Below are 22,014 nucleotides of genomic sequence, written 5' to 3' on the forward strand. Positions count from 1 at the left end.
GTCTACAGCAATTTCGCTGATGGTCATGGGTTCTGTAGTAATGATGTTCTTGTCAGCATCTATGTATTCATTAACAACACCTATTCTCCCAAACTGTCCCATTCTTCATCTCCACTGATAGTATCATCATCTTCATCACTACGGAATGAGTTGACCATGTGGTTAGGGTCATGTAGCTGTGAGCTAGCATTTGGAAGATGGTGGGTTTGAACCCCACCAGTGGCAGCCCTGAAAACGTGGTTTTCCATGGTTTCAAATTTTTACACCAGGCATATGCTGGGGTTGTACCTTAATTGAGGCCACGACCACTTCCTTCCCAGTCCTGGCTCTTTCCCATCCTTCAGTTGCCAAAAACCTTTAGTGTATTAGCACAACATTAAACAGCTAGCCAAAAAAATTTAAAAAAAATAAAAAAATAAATAATAAATAAATAGAAAATCATCACTGGATCCCAAATCCCACTTTACAAAAACAGTTGCGTATGGTTATTTGCAACACACTCGTTGTCACGAAGCTGCAATGTAATGCATTATCTATTGAAAAGATTCAAGTGGTGCATATTTGTACAATTTTGGAACTACAGTCACTAATGTCAGGGAAAAATATATATATTGTGTGATAAGGTATGATATGTGCGGGACTGCTGTATCATTGGTCACTAAAGAGTGAAAAGAAAGTGAAAAATCCTACCTGTAAATTGTAGATCTTCATTGCATCCTTCTTTCCTGTATCTGTGCAGTGTATGGATTCATGTTTCACCATCATCTTGCAATAGTATATCTTGAAATTGCATATGTTCCCAAGATCCAGTGATTGCAATTTGCAGGGAAAAATTCTGGTCACATTTCTCAGGTATGATGTGTTGGGAGGATGCACTGTAATTCTGCCCATAAGCACTACCTTTTGTACCCATTTTTGCATTAGTTCCTCTCAGGCAGTCTTCAAACATTTTCATTGTGATCCCCGAGTTCTTGTAACGTGTGTATTTCGTAGGAAACATCACAATGTTTTTTAAAACAACACTGCTTTGCAAATTTTCCTGTAGTTAAAGGGGGCAGATTTTCTGTTCCATCACTTTTTGACTATAACAACACCATCACATGTTCTAACATACATTTCTGCAGCAAACAGAATGTGAATAAAAATTAATACATTATTTAAATGTATAAGTGATCTACATTTTGAGGGACTTAAAATATGATCGTGTAAGTGTGAATCTCCCCTGTGAACCATGTGTCTTTCCAGTGGTGGGGAAGGCTTGTGTGCCCCATTGAAGCAGGTAGCCAAGCCATAGGTGGAACAATATCGGGTGGGTATCTGGCAAGAAACCGGACTAACGAGTTGTTTATCAAAAGTGAAGTAGCAGCATTTTGGAATTTGCAAGAGTGGCAGTCTAGATTATTAGCTGATAAGGCCTTGTTATAATATTAAAATGGCTTGTCTGTGTTGATACTACTATACGGCTGAAAACAGCGGGGAAACTACAGCTGTAACTAACACCTAAGGATGTTCAACACTTACTTACTTACTTACTTACTTACTTACTTACTTACTTACTTACTTACTTACTTACTTACTTACTTACTTACTTCCTCTTCATGGATTAGGCTAATAGCCTGTTCCGACCTCAGATTTCATTCCATCTCTTCATAGGACGACCAATATCTCTTCTTCCTGTAGGATGGTATTCCAGGGCAAGTTTTGGGATTCTGTCGTTATCCATCCTCAGAACGTAGTTTTTCCAATTTATCCTGTTTTGGAATATTCTTTCATTCATTGAGAATATATTTAATTTTTGTCTTATCTCTTCATTTCGTATTTTATCTTTTAGGGAGTATCCTTTCACTGATCTTAGGAATCTCATTTCAGATGATTGTATTTTATTCCTATAGCTTATTTTATCTACCCATGTCTCACTTCCATATAGCAAAGTTGGTACAGCCATAGTCTTATAGAATTAAAGTTGAGTATCTTCTCTTACTTTTCCTTTCAGTGTTCGGCGAATTGTCCCACACATATATTGAAATCGATGAAGCTTCTTCTTCACCTCGTCATCATCGTTAAAAGATATTTCACAACCAAGGTATTTAAAATTTGTGACTTGTTCTACTTGTTGATTGTCGATTACTATCTTCGCTCTGATAGGATATTTCCCTTGCCACGCCATAACTTTGGTTTTTGTTCGGGATAGCCGAAGATTATAACTTTTACAAATGGTGTTTAACTGATGTATTGATTTCTGGAGTTTATCTTCATCATCCTGCAGGATAAATTGATCATCTGCAAAGAGCATAGTATTTATGTATGTGTTTGTGTTCAATTTTATTCCAGAGTGCACAATTCGTTTCCAATTTCTGATTACTTCATCTATATATATATTGAATAGTGTTGAAGAGAGGCTGCATCCCTGACGTACACCTTGATTAATTAATATTTCTTCCGTTAGTTTGTATCCTAAATCTAACACAATTCTCGTCCTTTTGTACAGACTTTGGATAACTTGAATAAGATGTTTAGGGTATCCATTTTTTACCATTATATTCCATAACTGTTCTCTATCTACCCTATCAAAAGCCTTTTCATAGTCGACAAAAGCGACATAAGTATTCAAGTTAAATTCTCTTCTCTTCTCCAGTATCTGTTTGAGGCTAAATATATTATCTGTACAAGATCTGCCTTTCCTAAATCCACATTGTTCTTCCAATAAGAGATTGTGTGCAATGATTTTAAGTCTATTATTTATTATTTTAGCATATATTTTATAGCCAACATTTAATAAACTTATTCCTCGATAGTTACTGCAAAAACTTTGATTTCCTTTCTTGAAAAGTGATATTATTTTAGCTTTTCTCCATTCTTCGGGTATATTTCTTCTTTTCCAACAAAGATTAATTAAATGTAACATTCTAAATTTAAGAATGATCCCACCATATTTGAACAACTCCATATTTATGTTGTCTAACCCTGGTGCTTTTCTATTTTTGAAAGATTTCAGAACAGTATTAAGTTCTTCTATATCTATTAGGTCAATTCCTTCAATGTCGATATCTATATCTTGATCTTCCTGACTCTCTCCATACTCTCCGTTATACCACAATTCTTTGTAGTGTTGTATCCACGATTCTTCTTCGATTACATTTATATTAGCAGTTTCTCTTTCATCACTGTTGAGGTGCTTCATTAACTTATATGCCATCTCTTGCCTACCATGGATATCATCCTCTATTGAGTTTATTAACCTATCCCATGATTCTTGCTTGAGTTTTCTCGTTAGTGACTTGACCTTGTTCCTGCTGTTTTTATATTCTTTCTCATTTTGTGGGGTGCGATGCTGTATCATTTTCAGGTATAATATTTGTTTTTGCTTGACAGCTTCTGAAATTTCTTTATTCCATATTTTAAGCCCAGTTTTTCTCCTAAATTTCTTCTTCACTCCAATGGCTTCATCTGCTGCCCTCTGAATTGCTGAGGTTATGATTTCCCATTCTTTGTTAATATCAGTACTTGTCGGAATCTGACCTAAATACTGTTGCAGCCGATTTTGATATAAGTATTTTATTCCATCATCCTGTAGTAAATATACCTTATAGATCTCTTGGTTTCTGCGTATATTTCTATTCAGCCTTTTCCTCCATTTAGCAAGAATTCTGATTTTTGCAATGACCAGATAATGATCTGTATATAAATCGCTGCCTCTATGTACTCGGACATCTGTTACATCTGGGCCTAACTTTTTATTGACCATTATATAGTCAATAATTGATCGCTGTCCTCTTGCAGTCCATGTGAATTTATGTATATCTTTCTTCTCAAAGAAGGTGTTAGTAATTTTTAATTGATTATAGGATGAAAATTCTATCAATAATTTACCATTTTCATTCAAAGTTGGTTCACCTTTATTTCCCACTATTTCTGCAATTGGTTTGTTTCCTACTCGAGCATTGAGATCACCAGCCAGAACAACAAAGTCACTTTTACATATGTTATCCAACACTGATTGAAGAACTTCATAAAACTGTTCAGATTCTTCCTGTTTGTTTTCTTCAGGAGCATACACGGCTACCAAGGTTAATTTCCCTCTCTCTACCTTCAACCTCAGCACCAAAATCCTTTCATTTATAATGGTGTAGCTTTCTATTTTGTTTTTCCACTTCCTGTCTATTAATATTGCAACTCCTGCTGCAGCTCTTTTATCCTGTGTAACTCCGCTATAAATCATAGTGTATTTATCAATTTCTTTTGTTCCTTGTAATTTCTTTTTTGTCTCAGTAATTACAGCAACATTGATTTCTTTCCTATCCAGCTCTCTATCGAGTTCTTCTTCTTTTCCTTTTATGCCTCTCACGTTCCAAGTTCCCAACTTTAATGTATCTCTAATTCCAAATCGTTTGGCCTTTGATCTTGCCTTTGTCGTCATCATAGAATCCGTCCGGTTATTCATCTGAGATTTATGAGTGAGGTAAGTTTTTAAGTGGAAGAGTTACCAGCCCTTCGCACAACCCCCAACCTGGAGGACCAGGGACTCTTCTGTAGGGGTTACCATACCTTAGCCGAGGGACCCATTTTTTTTTTTTTTTTTTTTTTTTGCTAGGGGCTTTACGTCGCACCGACACAGATAGGTCTTATGGCGACGATGGGATAGGAAAGGCCTAGGAGTTGGAAGGAAGCGGCCTTGGCCTTAATTAAGGTACAGTCCCAGCATTTGCCTGGTGTGAAAATGGGAAACCACGGAAAACCATCTTCAGGGCTGCCGATAGTGGGATTCGAACCTACTATCTCCCGGATGCAAGCTCACAGCCGCGCGCCTCTACGCGCACGGCCAACTCGCCCGGTAGGACCCAGTTTTAAGGCGCCAGGTACTCGCCCTCACCCATCCCCATGAGGGGTAGGATTTGCTGGTTACATTGACAGATGGACTGTCAACTAAAGCATTTCTTGAGTTTTAATGGCAGCACTTACTCGACATCAGTGCAACCCCCAAGACTCAACAACCAGCCATTGACCCTCCTCCTTTACCGGGCTTGGGACCGGCACTAGGAAATCCGAATCATTCCTAGTGGCGGAGTTCAACTCTGTATGAATTAATTAAGTATCAGTAATTAATCAGTGGCTTCCTGCCAGGTTAAATATTCTGGAGGTAAAATAGTCCCCCATTTAGATTCCCAGATAAGGACTACACAAGAGGGGGTGATCATCAGTAAGCTGAATACTGACATTCTGCAAGTCAGAGCGTGGAATTTTAGAAGCGTGAATCATTGTGGTAGATTGGAGAATCTGAAAAGAGAAATGGATAGACTAAAGTTAGATGTAGTTGTTATAAGTTAAGTACGTTGGCAGGTAGAGCAGGATTTTTGGTCAGGCAGCTACAAAATTATCAACACATAATCAAACAGGAGAAATGGAGGAGTTAATATTGAGTAAGAAAAATAGGGCAGTGGGTAAATTACTATGACCACCACAGTAAACAGATTATTGTTGTCAAGTTAAACACCAAGTCAATGCCCACCACAATAGTGCAGTTCTATATGCCTACTAGTTCAGCGGATGATGAAGAAATCAAAACAATATATGAAGACATAGAAGATTTAATACAATATGTAAAAGGAGATGAGAATCCAATTGTGATGGGAGACTGGAATGCAGTGGTAAGCAAGGAAGAGAAGGTAATGCAGTAGAAGAATTTGAACTGGAACAAAGGAATGAAAGAGGAAGTCAGCTGGTTGAATTCTGCACTGATCATAATCTAATCATTGCTAATACTTGGTTCAAACACCGCAAATGAGGACTGTATACGTGAACAAGACCTGGAGACCCTGGAAGGTATCAAATAGTCTTCATTACAATTAGGCAGAGATTCAGAAATCAGGTGTTGGATTGCAAGATTTTCCCAGGAGCAGACATGGCTTTTAGGGAAAGAAGACAAGGCAGGAAGATGGCAGGAACATACCCAAAAATTGTATCAAGGAAAGTAAGATTATAAGGTTCTGGAACAAGAAAAGGCTGTTGATGCTGATGAAATGGGAGACCCATATTTTAGATCAGCATTGAACAGAGCTTTGAGAAACCTAAATATGAACAAGTCACCTGGAATTGATGACGTACCCTCAGAATTGCCAAGTGCCTTAGAAGAAACCAGCATGCTTGGGCTATCCCATTTAGTGTGTAAGATGTACGATACAGGAGAAGTGCCATCCAATTTTAGTTAGAATGTTGCACCCATTTCTAAGAAAGCTGGTGTTGACAGTGTGAAAACTACTGCACCATTAACTTAGTATCTTACGCTTGCAGAATTTTAATACATGTTATCCCTTTCAGACCGAGTACGCACAATTGTGCGGGTTCGTATTTTGTTTATCCCTGACCGTATTTGATGTTTTTTCGGCGCTAGACCGGACTGCAGTGATTGTGCGGGACACGTGGCGTCTATTTCAATTATTTTTAGTATGCGCTTGACCGCCAGGGTGAAGGAAGAAGAGTTTAAAAAGCACAGTTGATCGGCGAGATGGCGAGAAGCAGTAGTGCCAAAAGTAAGTATTTATTTATTGCGTTTATATTAATCTAGAAGCTTTACTGAATACCGGAATATATTCAATGAAGTGTGTACATTGGTTAGTGAACGTAAATTTTGAAGATACATCATCGTATGTGATACAACGAGGTTTTGAATTTTGATATGCCCAATTGTGTGGGTCCCTTTTTTTGGATGTTAGTTTTTATTTTGTAAAATAAACTATCAATATGTGTATTGAGGAGCATTTTAGTCAGTTTTTGACATACAAACAAAAATTCACGCCTCCAGTTTTCTTTCAGGTCTGAAAGGGTTATTTACAGCAGAATGGAAAGACAAGTTGTTGAAGAGCTGAGTTGGGTGATCGGTTTTGCTTCAGAGGAAATTACTCGATCCACCGAGGGGGGCCCTGAGTTGGACTGAATTTGGTATTGAAGTAGGTTGAGAATGAACAGTAGGAGGATGTTGTTTGGTGAGTTGGCTGGATAGGTGGTGAGAAGAGGCAGGGGTAGGTTTGGTTGAGTATGTGTTCTAGTTGGTTTTGGATAGGTATTTCTGTGAAGATTTTGTTTGATTGCCTTCTTAAAATACAGGCAGCCAGGGAACGATGCTGCGTGATTGCCGTGGCAATTTGCGCAGGTCGCCTGGTCACGTGGTACCTTGCATTCAGGGTGGTGGTGAGGTCCACCATACCTGTTGCATCGGGTCTTATTTTTGCACCTGGCGGCATGGTGATTTACTTTCAGACAATTATAGCAGAGAATGGTTAATGAGGGGTGTGGTGGGTGAGGTTGAGATGTGGTTTTGATAAGTGGTGTGGGAGGAAGGGGTGCTTTGGTATCCTTTGACTGTTTTGATTGATTTTGCTTCTGGGGTGGGTTGTTCTTGACTGTAGTTTTAGAGGTTTGTGATTGGGTAGTAATGTGGGTTGATTAAGTTGATTTATTGCTTGACGGGGAGGGTGGTAGTGGAGGAGGGGTGGGAATGGTTTGAGTGTGGATATCGGCAGCTGTGGGATAGATTTGCTGTGATTTTTCTTGGGTCTCTGGAGTTGTCTGGAATTCTTGTTGTTGGGTGGTGGGAGTGGCTTGTGTTGGGGGTGCTTGTAGTGGGGTGGGGAGGATTAGTTTGGGTAGCTTTTGGCTTCAATCTTCTTCTGTTGGCGGTGGCTTGACAGCTGGTGTCTTGGGTTTTCTTGGCGTGCTTGTTGGTAACATTAGTTGAGGTTGTTTGAGTTGTTGCTTCCACTGACGAGGGCTTGATTTGAGATGTAGGGATGGAGAGGGTTTGGGTTGCTTGGTTCGTGGTTTTGGACGGTCAGATAATTTGTTGATTGACGTCATTGTTGAGGGGATTAATAATGATGGGCATAGGAATGTTTGTGTGTTCAAGCGCTTCCAGAATATGGTTGATAGAATTATTGCAATAAGGAGTGACCAACAGTAGGTTGTGCGACTCTTCGATGACTGCGATGTGGTCGGAGAAGATAGGCATGAGGGCGCTGATGATTGCTTTCCTGGTCATAGGGACCGGGTCTGGGTTCCTGAGGTTGAATATTAGCACCTTGCATTTTTGAGAAACTGGGAAGGTGGTGTTCCTGGGAACACAGAAGAGTGGGGCTGTGTAGTCAATTTCTTTGGTGTTGTCTTTTGCTTCTCTTTCTTCGGAGTTATCGCTGTCATTCTCTTCCTGAGGGGTTGACTGGATGATAGGTTGGGGGGGGGGGAAGTGTACAGGGAGGTGGGGGAGTAGAGTGGAGAGTGGTGGCGTAGTGGGCTCAGGGTGGACAGAGGCGTTTGAAATGGTGTGAGTTGAGTGAAAGGACTGAGAGATGAATCCATGAAGGACGTAATTTCTGCTTGCCTGGCTTGTAGGTTGGCAGTTTACTCAGTTTGCCAGGTTGGAGGTTGGCTCATGATTGTGAGTGAGGGGCAGGTAAGGTGGAGCACTGGTTTGGTCTGGTCAAACTCGTGCGAGGACCGGCGTTATTGAGCGCTTGCTCAGTGGGCACGGTCGGAACAAATGTGGTTTTACCGTGTCGCAACGGGACGAGTTCCGAACCAATGTCCACACTGAGGGCTTTGACAAATTTGCTTGCTTCTTGGGTGCCCACCGGTTGGGCAGGCTGTATGCTGGTTCTGAACTGGTCTGCTTTCTCTGGGTGACTGGTGGAGGTTGCAGATAGTCCTGTTTGACTGTATTCAGGAGATCAGACCGCGCTGGGAACAGCGACAGCTGGCACTCTGCTTGGCTGGCAGAAGCTCGCGGCGGCTGGCTGGGCGGTGAAGTGCTCCTGGCAGTGTGGTGCGGCACTATTCAGTTCCATGATGAGCGCTTGGTGGAAGGTGATGGTGAGCTGGCGCCTTGCTGGATGCGAGCTCGGAGTCTTGGCTCTCCGTGGTGTGTTCTCTTCCAACGCTTGGCTGAGAGTCCCTTCCACCCCATCAAGCTTAACAACCACAATCGCAATTTTTACAGGGGGGGGGGGGGGGGGGTGTCGGTCGGGGGCGGAGGGGTGAACATTTGCGTTCTCAATATTGTTTTGACCGAGCTCGATAGCTGCAGTTGCTTAAGTGCGGCTAGTATCCAATATTCGGGAGACAGTGGGTTCGAACCCCACTGTCGGCAGTCCTGAAGATGGTTTTCCGTGGTTTCCCATTTTCACACCAGGCAAATGCTGGAGCTGTACCTTAATTAAGGCCACGGCCTCTTCCTTTCCAGTCCTAGCCCTTTCCTGTCCCATCGTCGCCCTAAGACCTATTTGTGTTGGTGCGACGTAAAGCCAATAGCAAAAAAAAAAAAAGTGTTTTGTACACTGACTGACAGAGCAAATGCAACACCAAGATGGAGTGGTTCGAAAGGGATGAAAGTTGGGGAAAAAACAGAGACGGCACGGACGAATAATTGATGTTTATTTCAAACCGATATGCAGGTTACACAATGCGCATGGCATCGATTCAGTAGGATGTAGGACCACCGCGAGCGGCGATGCACGCAGAAACACGTCGAGGTACAGAGTCAATAAGAGTGCGGATGGTGTCCTGAGGGATGGTTCTCCATTCTCTGTCAACCATTTGCCACAGTTGGTCGTCCGTACGAGGCTGGGGCAGAGTTTGCAAACGGCGTCCAATGAGATCCCACATGTGTTCGATTGGTGAGAGATCCGGAGAGTACGCTGGCCACGGAAGCATCTGTAAACCTCGTAGAGCCTGTTGGGAGATGTGAGCAGTGTGTGGGCGGGCATTATCCTGCTGAAACAGAGCATTGGGCAGCCCCTGAAGGTACGGGAGTGCCACCGGCCGCAGCACATGCTGCACGTAGCGGTGGGCATTTAACGTGCCTTGAATACGCACTAGAGGTGACGTGGAATCATGCGCAATAGCGCCCCAAACCATGATGCCGCGTTGTCTAGCGGTAGGGCGCTCCACAGTTACTGCCGGATTTGACCTTTCTCCACGCCGACGCCACACTCGTCTGCGGTGACTATCACTGACAGAACAGAAGCGTGACTCATCGGAGAACACGACGTTCCGCCATTCCCTCATCCAAGTCGCTCTAGCCCGGCACCATGCCAGGCGTGCACGTCTATGCTGTGGAGTCAATGGTAGTCTTCTGAGCGGACGCCGGGAGTGCAGGCCTCCTTCAACCAATCGACGGGAAATTGTTCTGGTCGATATTGGAACAGCCAGGGTGTCTTGCACATGCTGAAGAATGGCGGTTGACGTGGCGTGCGGGGCTGCCACCGCTTGGCGGCGGATGCGCCGATCCTCGCGTGCTGATGTCACATGTCCCTGCGCCTGGACCCCTCGCACGTGTCACATGTCCCTGCGCCAACCATCTTCGCCACAGGCACTGCACCGTGGACACATCCCTATGGGTATCGGCTGCGATTTGACGAAGCGACCAACCTGCCCTTCTCAGCCCGATCACCATACCCCTCGTAAAGTCGTCTGTCTGCTGGAAATGCCTCCGTTGACGGCGGCCTGGCATTCTTAGCTATACACGTGTCCCTTGGCACACGACAACACGTTCTACAATGACTGTCGGCTGAGAAATCACAGTACGAAGTGGGCCATTCGCCAACGCCGTGTCCCATTTATCGTTCGCTACGTGCGCAGCACAGCGGCGCATTTCACATCATGAGCATACCTCAGTGACGTCAGTCTACCCTGCAATTGGCATAAAGTTCTGACCACTCCTTCTTGGTGTTGCATTTGCTCTGTCAGTCAGTGTACATCTGTTTGGAATTCTCGGACCTCCAGATGTGACTTAATTAGTCTGACATATTCTAGGTGGAACTCATAGTCTATTAGTTTTGCTAATAGGCCTTCATGTCATACTTTGTTGAATGCCTTCTAGATATCTAGGAAAACTATGCCCTTGTCTCTTTGTTTATTAAAGCTGAGGGTTCCGTGAACAATAAATCGTGTGAGCACTTTTGCAGAGGGGTGTCTGTTCCTAAATCCAAATTGTTCATTGCGAATAATTTTCCGTAGTATTTTCTTGAATAGTTTGCTCATGGCATCCAGGAGGTTTATTGGTCTGTGGTTATTTGGGTCTGATTTCTCTTTGCCTAATTTCCTGAATTCTAGAATCCTAGCCCTTATCCACTGCTTGGGGTAATATTGTAGCATGAGCAGTGCATTGTATATATGTTGGTGAGTAATGTGAGGGCCCTACAGGTTAGTTTCTTAACTATTATATTTCGATTCATGTCTGGTCCGGGGCTTTCTTTGAGTTAAGATGATCAGTGATCCACATTATCTCGTGTACATTTTTCTTAACCTCAGGCTTAGGTGTATTGACAAGGAATTCCTATACGTTTGCTTCTATACGTCTAGTGAAGGCATGGTTGGATGGTTCCTCGTTGGGAGTAAATGCCGTTTCAAATCTGTCGGCTATGACCTCGATCTTCTGTCGGGTCTCAAATACTGGGCGGTTTGGTCCCTTGGTTGTTGGAATTACGTGCAGTTCTCACATGAAATGTCTTGCCAATTTCCAGACTGGCCTGGTGTTTGTGTCAAACAGACTTGGTTATTCCATTTGCATGACCTGTGTTTGTGCAGTTTAGATTGTATTTCTGTATTTAGCTGTTTTTTCATTTTGCGGTCGTAATCGCAACGGTATTGCGTCCAACTGTGTCTGTTTTCGGTGCACCTATGTATTAGATTTTTGATGTGGGGCAGTATTTTGTTGATTGGATCTTTCTTCTTATGTGCTGGGACACTCACAATTGTTGCTATCTGCATTGCCTCTACCAGTGTTTTGACAGTGTCATTTATTTGGACTGGGTTTTCTAGTTGTGTGCCCTCTGTCCCCTGAAGTAGCTAGTCCAGCTTTCTTTCAAATTTGCCCATTTAGCTGCTTTGTAGTTAAGCCTTCACTTGGGGTTTTGCTCAAATTCCTCTGGGTTATCATCTAGCATAAATAGCACTGGTTGGTGCCTCGACCCTAGATTGTTTATTCTATCATGCTGTGCTCTTGAAGTAATTGTTGTAATAAGGCTATGTCTAGTATGTCAGAGACCTGTTCCCATGGCGCCATGAATGTGGTTTCGCTGGGGGCTGTTACCACGTATTCCTGGGGTATCATGTGGTTATACAGGGTTGTACTTTCTTTGTTGGGTTTTAGGCAGCCCCAGCTGGCATGATTTGAGTTGAAGTCACCAGTATATTCCTGGCTACTAGTTCAATGTTTGGGTGTCTTTTCGGCCTAGAGTATGCAGAGATGATATTGACAAGTGTCCCTCACAAGGGCTTGCTAATTCCACATGCTGCTGACGTGACAGATTCTGGTATAATATATAAGTAATAATAATAACAACGTAAACGTTTCCACCTTTTCAATACTAAAATATATTCACAAAATTATAAATTACACGGTACTAGTTTCGACCCATCTAGGGGTCATCATCAGCCGTATTGGAGCAAAGATCACTTTTGGCGAAATCTTAAGAAAATGTTATTTTAAAGAATAACAAGTGAAATGAGATATTATGGTAATAGTTAATAATACAAGGAGTATACATATTAAGAGGTTTTTAACAAAGAATAAAGTATAAATGGGGTGTTGTAAAAATTATAATCATGGGAATCAGTAAGTTCTTGTGTTGAAATGACATATATAAAATTATATATGGCTTAGGAAGAGGGCTTAAGGTGGGGCTGAAGGGTGCGGGAGAAAGTGTAATTGTCTTGGAAAAGTACCTTTGATTAAATTTAGGATTGAGTTTAGGTTGGCTGCATTATTGTTTCTGAGGAAAGTGATAAATAGATCGAAGAGTGTGTTGGGTTTCTCTGAGATTTCATTGAGATTGTGACTGGCATTAAAGTATTGGTCTAGGTGTATGTAGTAATTTTCCATTATGTTGAGTAAAGGGCCCTTGTTTGCTAATACGAGGATATCCATGTCTTGTTCAATATTGGTGAAATTATGGTTATAATCTTGCATGTGTTGGCCGATGGCTGAAAACCTGTTGTATTTTATTGCGTTAGTGTGCTCGTGGTATCTGATAATGAAGTTTCTCCCGGTTTGCCCGATGTAGGTTTTTTTACAGGTGGTACATTTGATCCTATAAACTCCTGATTTTAAAAAACTGCTGGTCTTGTTGATGTGTGAAGTATTGTATAAAACGTTCATGTTCTTATTGTTGGTTTTGAAGGCTATTTTAACGCCTTGTTTCTTAAGGATGTTGGTTAACTTGTAGATATCATTGTTGAACGTGAAGGTGGAAAATGTTAGAGGTTTGGTTATTTCTTTTTTGAGGGTAGGTTTTGGGCGATGTTTGTGTTTATTGATTATCCTTTCTATAAAATGATTGCTGAAGCCATTGAATTTTGCGATTCCGCGGATTGTGTTCAGTTCGTTTTTTAGATCTTTATTGGACATAGGTATGCTGAAGGCTCGGTGAACTAGGCTGTTGTATGTGGCTCGTTTGTGGGACTGGGGGTGCACTGAATCTTGGCGAATGGTGGAGGCTGTTTGAGTGGGTTTTCTGAAAATTTTATAACTGAAAGAATCTGAAACAAGGCGTTAAAATAGCCTTCAAAACCAACAATAAGAACATGAACGTTTTATACAATACTTCACACATCAACAAGACCAGCAGTTTTTTAAAATCAGGAGTTTATAGGATCAAATGTACCACCTGTAAAAAAACCTACATCGGGCAAACCGGGAGAAACTTCATTATCAGATACCACGAGCACACTAACGCAATAAAATACAACAGGTTTTCAGCCATCGGCCAACACATGCAAGATTATAACCATAATTTCACCAATATTGAACAAGACATGGACATCCTCGTATTAGCAAACAAGGGCCCTTTACTCAACATAATGGAAAATTACTACATACACCTAGACCAATACTTTAATGCCAGTCACAATCTTAATGAAATCTCAGAGAAACCCAACATACTCTTCGATCTATTTATCACTTTCCTCAGAAACAATAATGCAGCCAACCTAAACTCAATCCTAAATTTAATCAAAGGTACTTTTCCAAGACAATTACACTTTCTCCCGCACCCTTCAGCCCCACCTTAAGCCCTCTTCCTAAGCCATATATAATTTTATATATGTCATTTCAACACAAGAACTTACTGATTCCCATGATTATAATTTTTACAACACCCCATTTATACTTTATTCTTTGTTAAAAACCTCTTAATATGTATATTCCTTGTATTATTAACTATTACCATAATATCTCATTTCACTTGTTATTCTTTAAAATAACATTTTCTTAAGATTTCGCCAAAAGTGATCTTTGCTCCAATACGGCTGATGATGACCCCTAGATGGGTCGAAACTAGTACCGTGTAATTTATAATTTTGTGAATATATTTTAGTATTGGAAAGGTGGAAACGTTTACGTTGTTATTATTATTACTTATATATTATTCTCAGTTCAATACGGACCAAAAACATGAAATTCATAACCATTAAAGATTCTGGTATGTCAATCTCTGTATGTTCTTTATGTCTTTCCTTACCAGAACTGCCATGCCTCCGCAGCGATTTGGCTCGTCATGTCTTGTGTACTTTGTAGCTCTTTATATTGAATTTCTTCCCCTGTGGGAGGAATGTATCAGTCAGTAGCGGGACGTGGATTGTGTGCTTAGCTACAAAGGCTTCGAGTTCGATTTCATGGCCGCTGATGCCCTGACAGTTCCATATAAGGTCTCGAAGCCCCTGTGTTTCATTGCTATTATTGTTGTTATTAGGTTATTTATCCATCAAGGGTTATAAAGCTGGAGATGCCATTAACCACATCCCCCAGCCAGGGCATTGACAGGGTTAAAGTCAGTGCTTTCAGTATACCAGCTCCTGCTATTAGGAGGTTATTGAAGCATAGATTCAGATAGACTGTTTTCAGGAACTCGTCTAGCCGACTCCTGAACGTTCCCTCTGTCATTGTTCCTGCTGGTTGGAGGTTCCCTTTGTTTCTCTGCCTGTTCATGTGTTCTGTATGAGTGGGTAGGGGTTGGGGTTGTGGTTGTGTCATGGGTGCCTTCTAATTGCAGAAATTCATATAAATTGCATATGTTCCATTATGGCAAACCACATCACATACGAATGTTTATTATTTCCAGATAAGTATTATTGGTAAACATAACATGCTAAACACATATTGAAATTCAAAGCTCAAAATTTTTCTCATCAAACGCCTTAAGGCACTGGTGGAAAGTTATCAGACTTAAATCAGATATGGGAGTGAATGTGTTAAGAAAAGAAATTTGCTCACTTTCAACATTGATATAGGAAATAGAAAGATGTTTCTAAAGACTTCTGCCTGGAGCGTGGCATTGTATGGTAGTGAAATATAGACAATAACTAGTTCAGAAAGAAAGAGAGTAGAAGCTTTTGAAATATGGTGTTACAGAAGAATGCTGAAGGTGACATGGGTAGATCAAATCACGAATGAAGAGATACTGAATCCAATTGGTGAGAGGAGAATGATTTAGCACAATTTGACCAGAAGATGAGATAAAATGATAACACACATCTTAAGACACCCAGGACTTGATCAGTTTGTTTTTGAAGGAAGTGTTGGCGATAAGAATGGTAGGGGTGAACTAAGGTATGAATATGACAATCAGATTAGGGTAGATGTAGGATGTGTTATTCCACAAACATTTACTCTTCTTGTTATCAAAAATACTACATTTCTCTCTTTATTCTTTCATTTTACATAGTTATTTCTATTTCCAATGAAACTGTTGTACTTGGTCTTCAAGGAACTCTTTTGATTGAAGAAGGAGTAAAACCTTTTGTGTATCTGTATTTTGTTGTTCTGTATTTTCTACCTACTGTACAAGAAAGTAGTCACCAGAATGATAAAATCTACCAACTTGTCCATTTGTAATCAGCTATCTGGAACCTTCAGAGAGGGAGTTTGGAGTTCTTTTGATCATATATTGTGTGTGCTTCATGTGTTTGATGTATGAAGAAAGTCATATTAGCAATAGAATGTTAATATCAGCATGAAATTTATATTTTACAGGCTATTCAGCAAGCAACGCTACCTGGGGTGGATCAATTCCAGATCCAGTTGATGAACTAAATGGTTATGATGGAGACGTTCCAGAAAATGCCTTCTCCACCAGGTTAGTTTTTTCATAAATTAGGTTCCTGAGAACCATGTACTTTCTAAGCATAGGAAGTAAACATTATATTAAGTCTCATGTGCAAGGATGTGATCCCCGTTGTGTGTTTGTTGCTTCTTGTAAAACCAATTCGAAACCATGATTCAGGACAATGTTGACTGCCTTCAATCTTGCATGGGGGCCAATAAAAATATCCAAGTATTGTTGCAGAACACACTCTATCTAAAACAAATGTTAATAGAAGCCTTTTATTTCAGAGTAGTGAGTTATAAAACATTATTTTCTGGTCACACTCTTAGAAAATGAATTGGAGGTTATACTCGGCCATGCGCGACTGCGACAGAATGACTTTGGCCGCCATTTTAAAAACTTTGAAGGTGCAAGTTCAACATATGCGACCTATGTGCGCTTTAAGATGTGGATGCCAGTCCACTTTCTTAAAGGTTTTTAATGTTGTCTTCATTATAAAGGAATTTCACTTTTCCGTTATCCCTACCTAGGCTATCACAAGACAAATATGCACCACGCTTGTCAATTTCACGCGATTATGTTCCTAATCCAGATATAGGCTACCGTATCATGTGAAAAACTTCACTGCAAGCACAAATAGGCTCACTTTTTCCGTAATCACGCAACTGTGGCGACGGCTCTTACCTGAGTTGTATATAATGTTTCTTTCACAAAGTATGACAAATAACATTTTCAGGGCTAGGAAAAATGTGATTGTTCTAAGCGGTAATAGCGAAAATTCGTTATGCTATACTTGATAATACGATAAGAATTAGGACTTCAAATTTACTACTTACTAAGCAAGAAAACTTGTTAATGAGGAACGCACTAACAAGGTTTCACTGTACTTTCAAAAATAACTTAGCCTACTGTAGCCTACACATGCTATTTTCCACGAATTAAAGTTTAGTCATGACAAATTTCTGTAACAATTTGCATACAACTACAGGCCAGGCAACCATATGTACTGACAACCATGCACGTACCAGAATTATATATATGCTATATTATGTACATCCAAATGCACTTGAACATGAAATTACATATGCATTACTTTCTGTAATTTGGCACTTTTCTTTTTCTGCTGAGATGTGTAGGGACCATTTGTTTTATTTACAAAAGCTTTATTGAGGACTCCAAAGTATTTATCGGCCAACAAGGAATAACAATTGTCACATATACCTTCTACACAACATATTCATTCATTAAGGTCTTCACTAAGTTGTCTTTGACACCTTGAGTGCTCTCACATATGAATTGATTTACATTATTCTGAAAAAGACTATGAAATTAAGGGTAGATTATTAAAATCAATCAAAGGCATTTATGTTGACAATTGGGCTGCAGTGAGAATTGATGGTAGAATGAGTTCTTGGTTCAGGGTACTTATACGGGTTAGACAAGGCTGTAATCTTTCACCTTTGCTGTTCATTGTTTACATGGATCATCTGCTGAAAGGTATAACGTGGCCGGGAGGGATTCAGTTAGGTGGAAATGTAGTAAGCAGTCTGGCCTATGCTGACGACTTGGTCTTAATGGCGGATTGTGCCGAAAGCCTGCAGTCTAATATCTTGGAACTTGAAAATAGGTGCAATGAGTATGGTATGAAAATGAGCCTTTCAGAGACTAAATTGATGTCAGTAGGTAAGAAATTCAACCGAATTGAATGTCAGATTGGTGATACAAAGCTGGAACAAGTAGAAAATTTGAAGTATTTAGGTTGTGTGTTCTCGCAGGATGGTAATATAATATGTGAGATTGAATCAAGGTGTAGTAAAGCTAATGGAGTGAGCTCGCAATTACGATCAACAGTGTTCTGTAAGAAGGAAGTCAGGTCCCGGCCGAAACTATCTTTACATCGATCTGTTTTCAGACCAACTTTGCTTTACGAGTGTGAAAGCTGGGTGGACTCAGGATATCTTATTCATAAGTTAGAAGTAACAGACATGAAAGTAGTGAGAATGATTGCTGTTACAAACAGATGGGAACAATGACAGGGGCTACTTGGAATGAGGAAATAAAGGATAAGTTAGGAATGAACTCGATGGTTGAAGCTGTATGCATAAACCGGCTTTGGTGGTGGGGTCATGTGAGGCGAATGGAGGAGGATAGGTTACCTAGGAGAATAGTTGACTCTGTTATGGAGGGTAAGAGAAGTAGAGGGAGACCAAGACGATGATGGTTAGACTCAGTTTCTAACGATTTAAAGATAAGAGGTATAGATCTAAATGAGGCCACAGCACTAGTTGCAAATAGAGGATTGTGGCAACTTTCAGTAAATTCACAGAGGCTTGCAGACTGAATGCTGAAAGGCATAATGGTCTGTAATGATGGGGTATGTATGTATGAAAAACACTGCACATTATAGAACACAACATGTGAGAATATTCATTGGGGAAAATCATGTTACTTGATTCATATTTCCAGTGACATCAAAACACTTTTACACTCATTGTGTGGCAGTCTTGAGATTGCCCAACCAATAACATAATTGTCTGCATTTGCCTGTGTAGTTTGCACATTACTGTCAGTCGTCTTATTTTCCTCATTACAATTAGGTCTCTTATCACTAATATTTAATCTTTCTTTCACAGTGTAACTCATTTTCAAATGCAGCGAAACCTCATTAGTCCGTTCCTCATTAACACGTTTTCCTTCTTAGCACGTTGTGTATTCAAAGTCCCGATTCATGCCATATTAAATCTGTATATAAATACCTTGCTTATCGTGTCACGAATTGTAGCTATTATCGCTTAGTACGATCACATTTTTCTTAGCCCTGGAAATGTTATTTGTCCTAGCCCTGAAAATGTTATTTGTCATCGCTTGCGAATTAAACATGATTTCCAACTTGGGTAAGGTCCGTCGCCACAGTTGCGTGATTACGGAAAAAGGCCTTAAATTCCTGAACTTCACAGGATAATCTGCATGTTCTGGGAGCAAGCCATTAGCCTCAGGAATGTTCAGTTTTGCTTGCCAGTTAGCAGCAAGATTGCTGAATAACGCAGTGAGTCTATTTGTGCTTTTATTTCGCATTCCATTCAGGAGTTAGAAATGTATTTTGTGTTGGGTGGTACAGCGCGAAGTGTAGCGAATATTTGTCCCATGATACGGTAGCCTATTTCTGGATTAGGAACATAATCGTGTGAAACTGACTAGCGTGGTGTGTCTTTGTCTTAAGATAGCCTACTTATGGATGTGGAAAAAGTCCTGAAATTCCTTGTTAATGAAGACAAAATTAATGTCTTTCAGAAAGTGGTCTGGCGTCCGCATTTAAGCATGCAAAGGTTGTGAATGTTGAACTCACACCTTCGAGTTTCAACTCGATCAGTAGGTTATAGGTCGAAGTTTTCAAAATGGCGGTCAAATTTATTCCTCCTGATTCCTCCCGGTCACACATGGACAAGTGTAGCCTCCAATTCATTGTCTAAGAGTGTGACCAGAAAATAATGTTTAATAACCCACTGCTCCAAAATAAAAGGCTTCTACTAGCATTTGTTTTAGAAAGAGTGTGATCTGCAGTAATACTTGGGATATTTTTATTGGTCACCGTGCATGTTTTCATATTTGGTGTTTGGTGTTTTTCCACACCTTTCATTGTTCTTGTTACTCTATAAGCCCCAGGAGAAAAGGTTTTCATATTTGTTCTCTCACTTTTTTCACACCTTTTAATACTTTCCTCTCATCTTTAAAAATGGTAGATACAGTTTTCACTGTACCCATGGATAGACAACGTAAAATGCCCTCATGTCAGAAAAAATCGTATCTAGTGTTTCCATATCCCTATTGGATCGTTTTTTATTTGTATATTCAGTAGTATGTTTTCTCGCTTAACACATTCATTTTTCTTGTCCTCTGCAGAAATGTCTTAATGAGGTTTTACTGTCATTGTATTTAGTTAGGAATACTGCAGCATCAGCCTCACAACTGCTATCTTGTGATGGGGACAGTAAGTTATTTATAACAGTTCTTAATGCACTGCAAAATTTAGATCCACCTTTTAAGTGACATTGCCCCCTTTACCCCTGACAATGGCAAACACATTTCCCAGACAATCTTGTGTCAGTCTTCTAGTGAAGAGAAAATGAAAATCAAATCGCTCCTTAAATTCTGACCATAAAAGCTTAAGAGCAGTGATATTATCTATCCAACCTTCAATACATATTGGATTGAGTTTTCTATTAACACTGCTGTTTAACACAATGATCTGCCTTAGACATTTTTCAGTTTTTACCAAATTTTCTTAGAATTACTGCAAATGGGTTTTCTATACTGATTAGTGCTACTACATTTTGAGAAAATGAAGATGTCAAATAGTATGTCACACATTTCAATGAAATCAGCTTTAATAGCTGCAGAAGGTGGTAGAGAATTAAAGTGAACATGCACCTTTATGCCGCATGCAACAGAATGACTCAAAGTCCGAACAGCTAAACACACACTCATTGTTGAAGGGGAGGGGGAGTGAAATAAATTGTTTTGTTAATGTTTGGGCTAGTCTGTGAACAATGGTTGAAACTTAGTTATAAATTTCTTCAATACGAGACCAGCTGCAAATTTCCCCTCGTACATTTAAATCTTACTTCTTTGGATTGTTTCTCAGTGATTTCATCATTTATTTCAACTGACCCCCAGAATTTTCCTCTTCATTCGGGCCCTAGGACAATTCAGTTGTAAATTCCGAGGTGTTGAATCGGTGGCAAGGGAGGATGAACTACTCAAGTAGAGGGCCATGTTCACAAAAAAATATTTTACCAATGAAATTATGTAACTTTTGATTGTTACAGTATATTATCTTTCTGTCCCTTATCATCAGGCTATTGAATACTACGAAAGGGGTCTAATGATGTGACCATTTTACTTAAGTATGAACTGTTGCAAATAAATTATCAATTAAGATTTGGGCTATTTTAATTATTTCGATGTAAATACACAAGTATTACATGCACCTTAAACTTGTATAAAGTACAATTTAGTTATAAATTCATTTTTTCAGTAATACAAATACTGGTAGAAGAATATTCTTTTTGTAATGGTCACACCTTACTAATTTTTCGAAAATTTTGACATAAAAATTGCGACGATCATGCGGTGAAATACGGTATGTTACAGAGAGAGAAAGATATACAGTAAAACCCCCATTTAGCATTTTTACTGAGACCTGAACTTTCTTTTACCTTAAATGGGGTTTACTTTAAATCGAGGTTTCAGTAGAAAGCACACTTTTTTCAGAAATCTTTGGATGCATTAACATAAATTGCACCATCAGACATTATTTACACAATGACAGCAATAAAACCTGGAGATATCTACCTTACACAGTAATGAAATGAAATGAAATGGCGTATGGCTCTTAGTGCCGGGAGTGTCCGAGGACAAGTTCGGCTTGTCAGTTGCAGGTTTTTTATTTGATGCCCGTAGGCGACCTGTGTGTCATGATAAGGATGAAATGATGATGAAGACAACACATACACCCAGCCCTTGTGCCAGCGGAATTAACCAGTTATGCTTAAATTTTCCGACCCTGCCGGGAATTGAAGTTGAGGCACTAACCATTTAGCCATGGAGCCGGACACCCTACACCCTACACAGTATACTATTGTTCCAACTTCGTACCCTGCTATCCAAGCAAGAGACCTCATTGCACCATAACTAGCTTTGGCTCATATTGTTTCTTGAAAATTAATAAATAAATACATAATTAAGCATGGTGGCCAGGACACCCTGCTACAGTAATGGAGTAGACCATACTGCCAGTAACTCAACGCTAAGTGTTGGGCGGCGGAAAATAACCTGACACCCTAAGGGAGCCAACGGCTTCGGGCGGATGAGCTCCCTTAGGAGGGTGATGGCCCTTAGTGAAGGAAATGTCACTAAAATCCAT

At 40.3% G+C, this 22,014-nt stretch overlaps 1 protein-coding gene across 4 annotated transcripts in view; it reads left to right on the plus strand.

Moving 5' to 3' along the window:
- The window catches only part of cmb (combover), a 522,232-nt gene that overhangs the window by 332,455 nt on the left and 167,763 nt on the right, over positions 1-22,014 (plus strand). For all 4 annotated transcript variants that reach the window (XM_067139692.2, XM_067139691.2, XM_067139689.2 and 1 more), the window contains one exon: positions 16,019-16,121. In XM_067139692.2, coding sequence (XP_066995793.2) covers positions 16,019-16,121 — 103 coding nt within the window. The remainder of the gene's footprint in view (positions 1-16,018; positions 16,122-22,014) is intronic.

This window comes from Anabrus simplex, chromosome 2, assembly GCF_040414725.1.
Source record: "Anabrus simplex isolate iqAnaSimp1 chromosome 2, ASM4041472v1, whole genome shotgun sequence".
NCBI classification, from domain to species: Eukaryota; Metazoa; Arthropoda; class Insecta; order Orthoptera; family Tettigoniidae; genus Anabrus; species Anabrus simplex.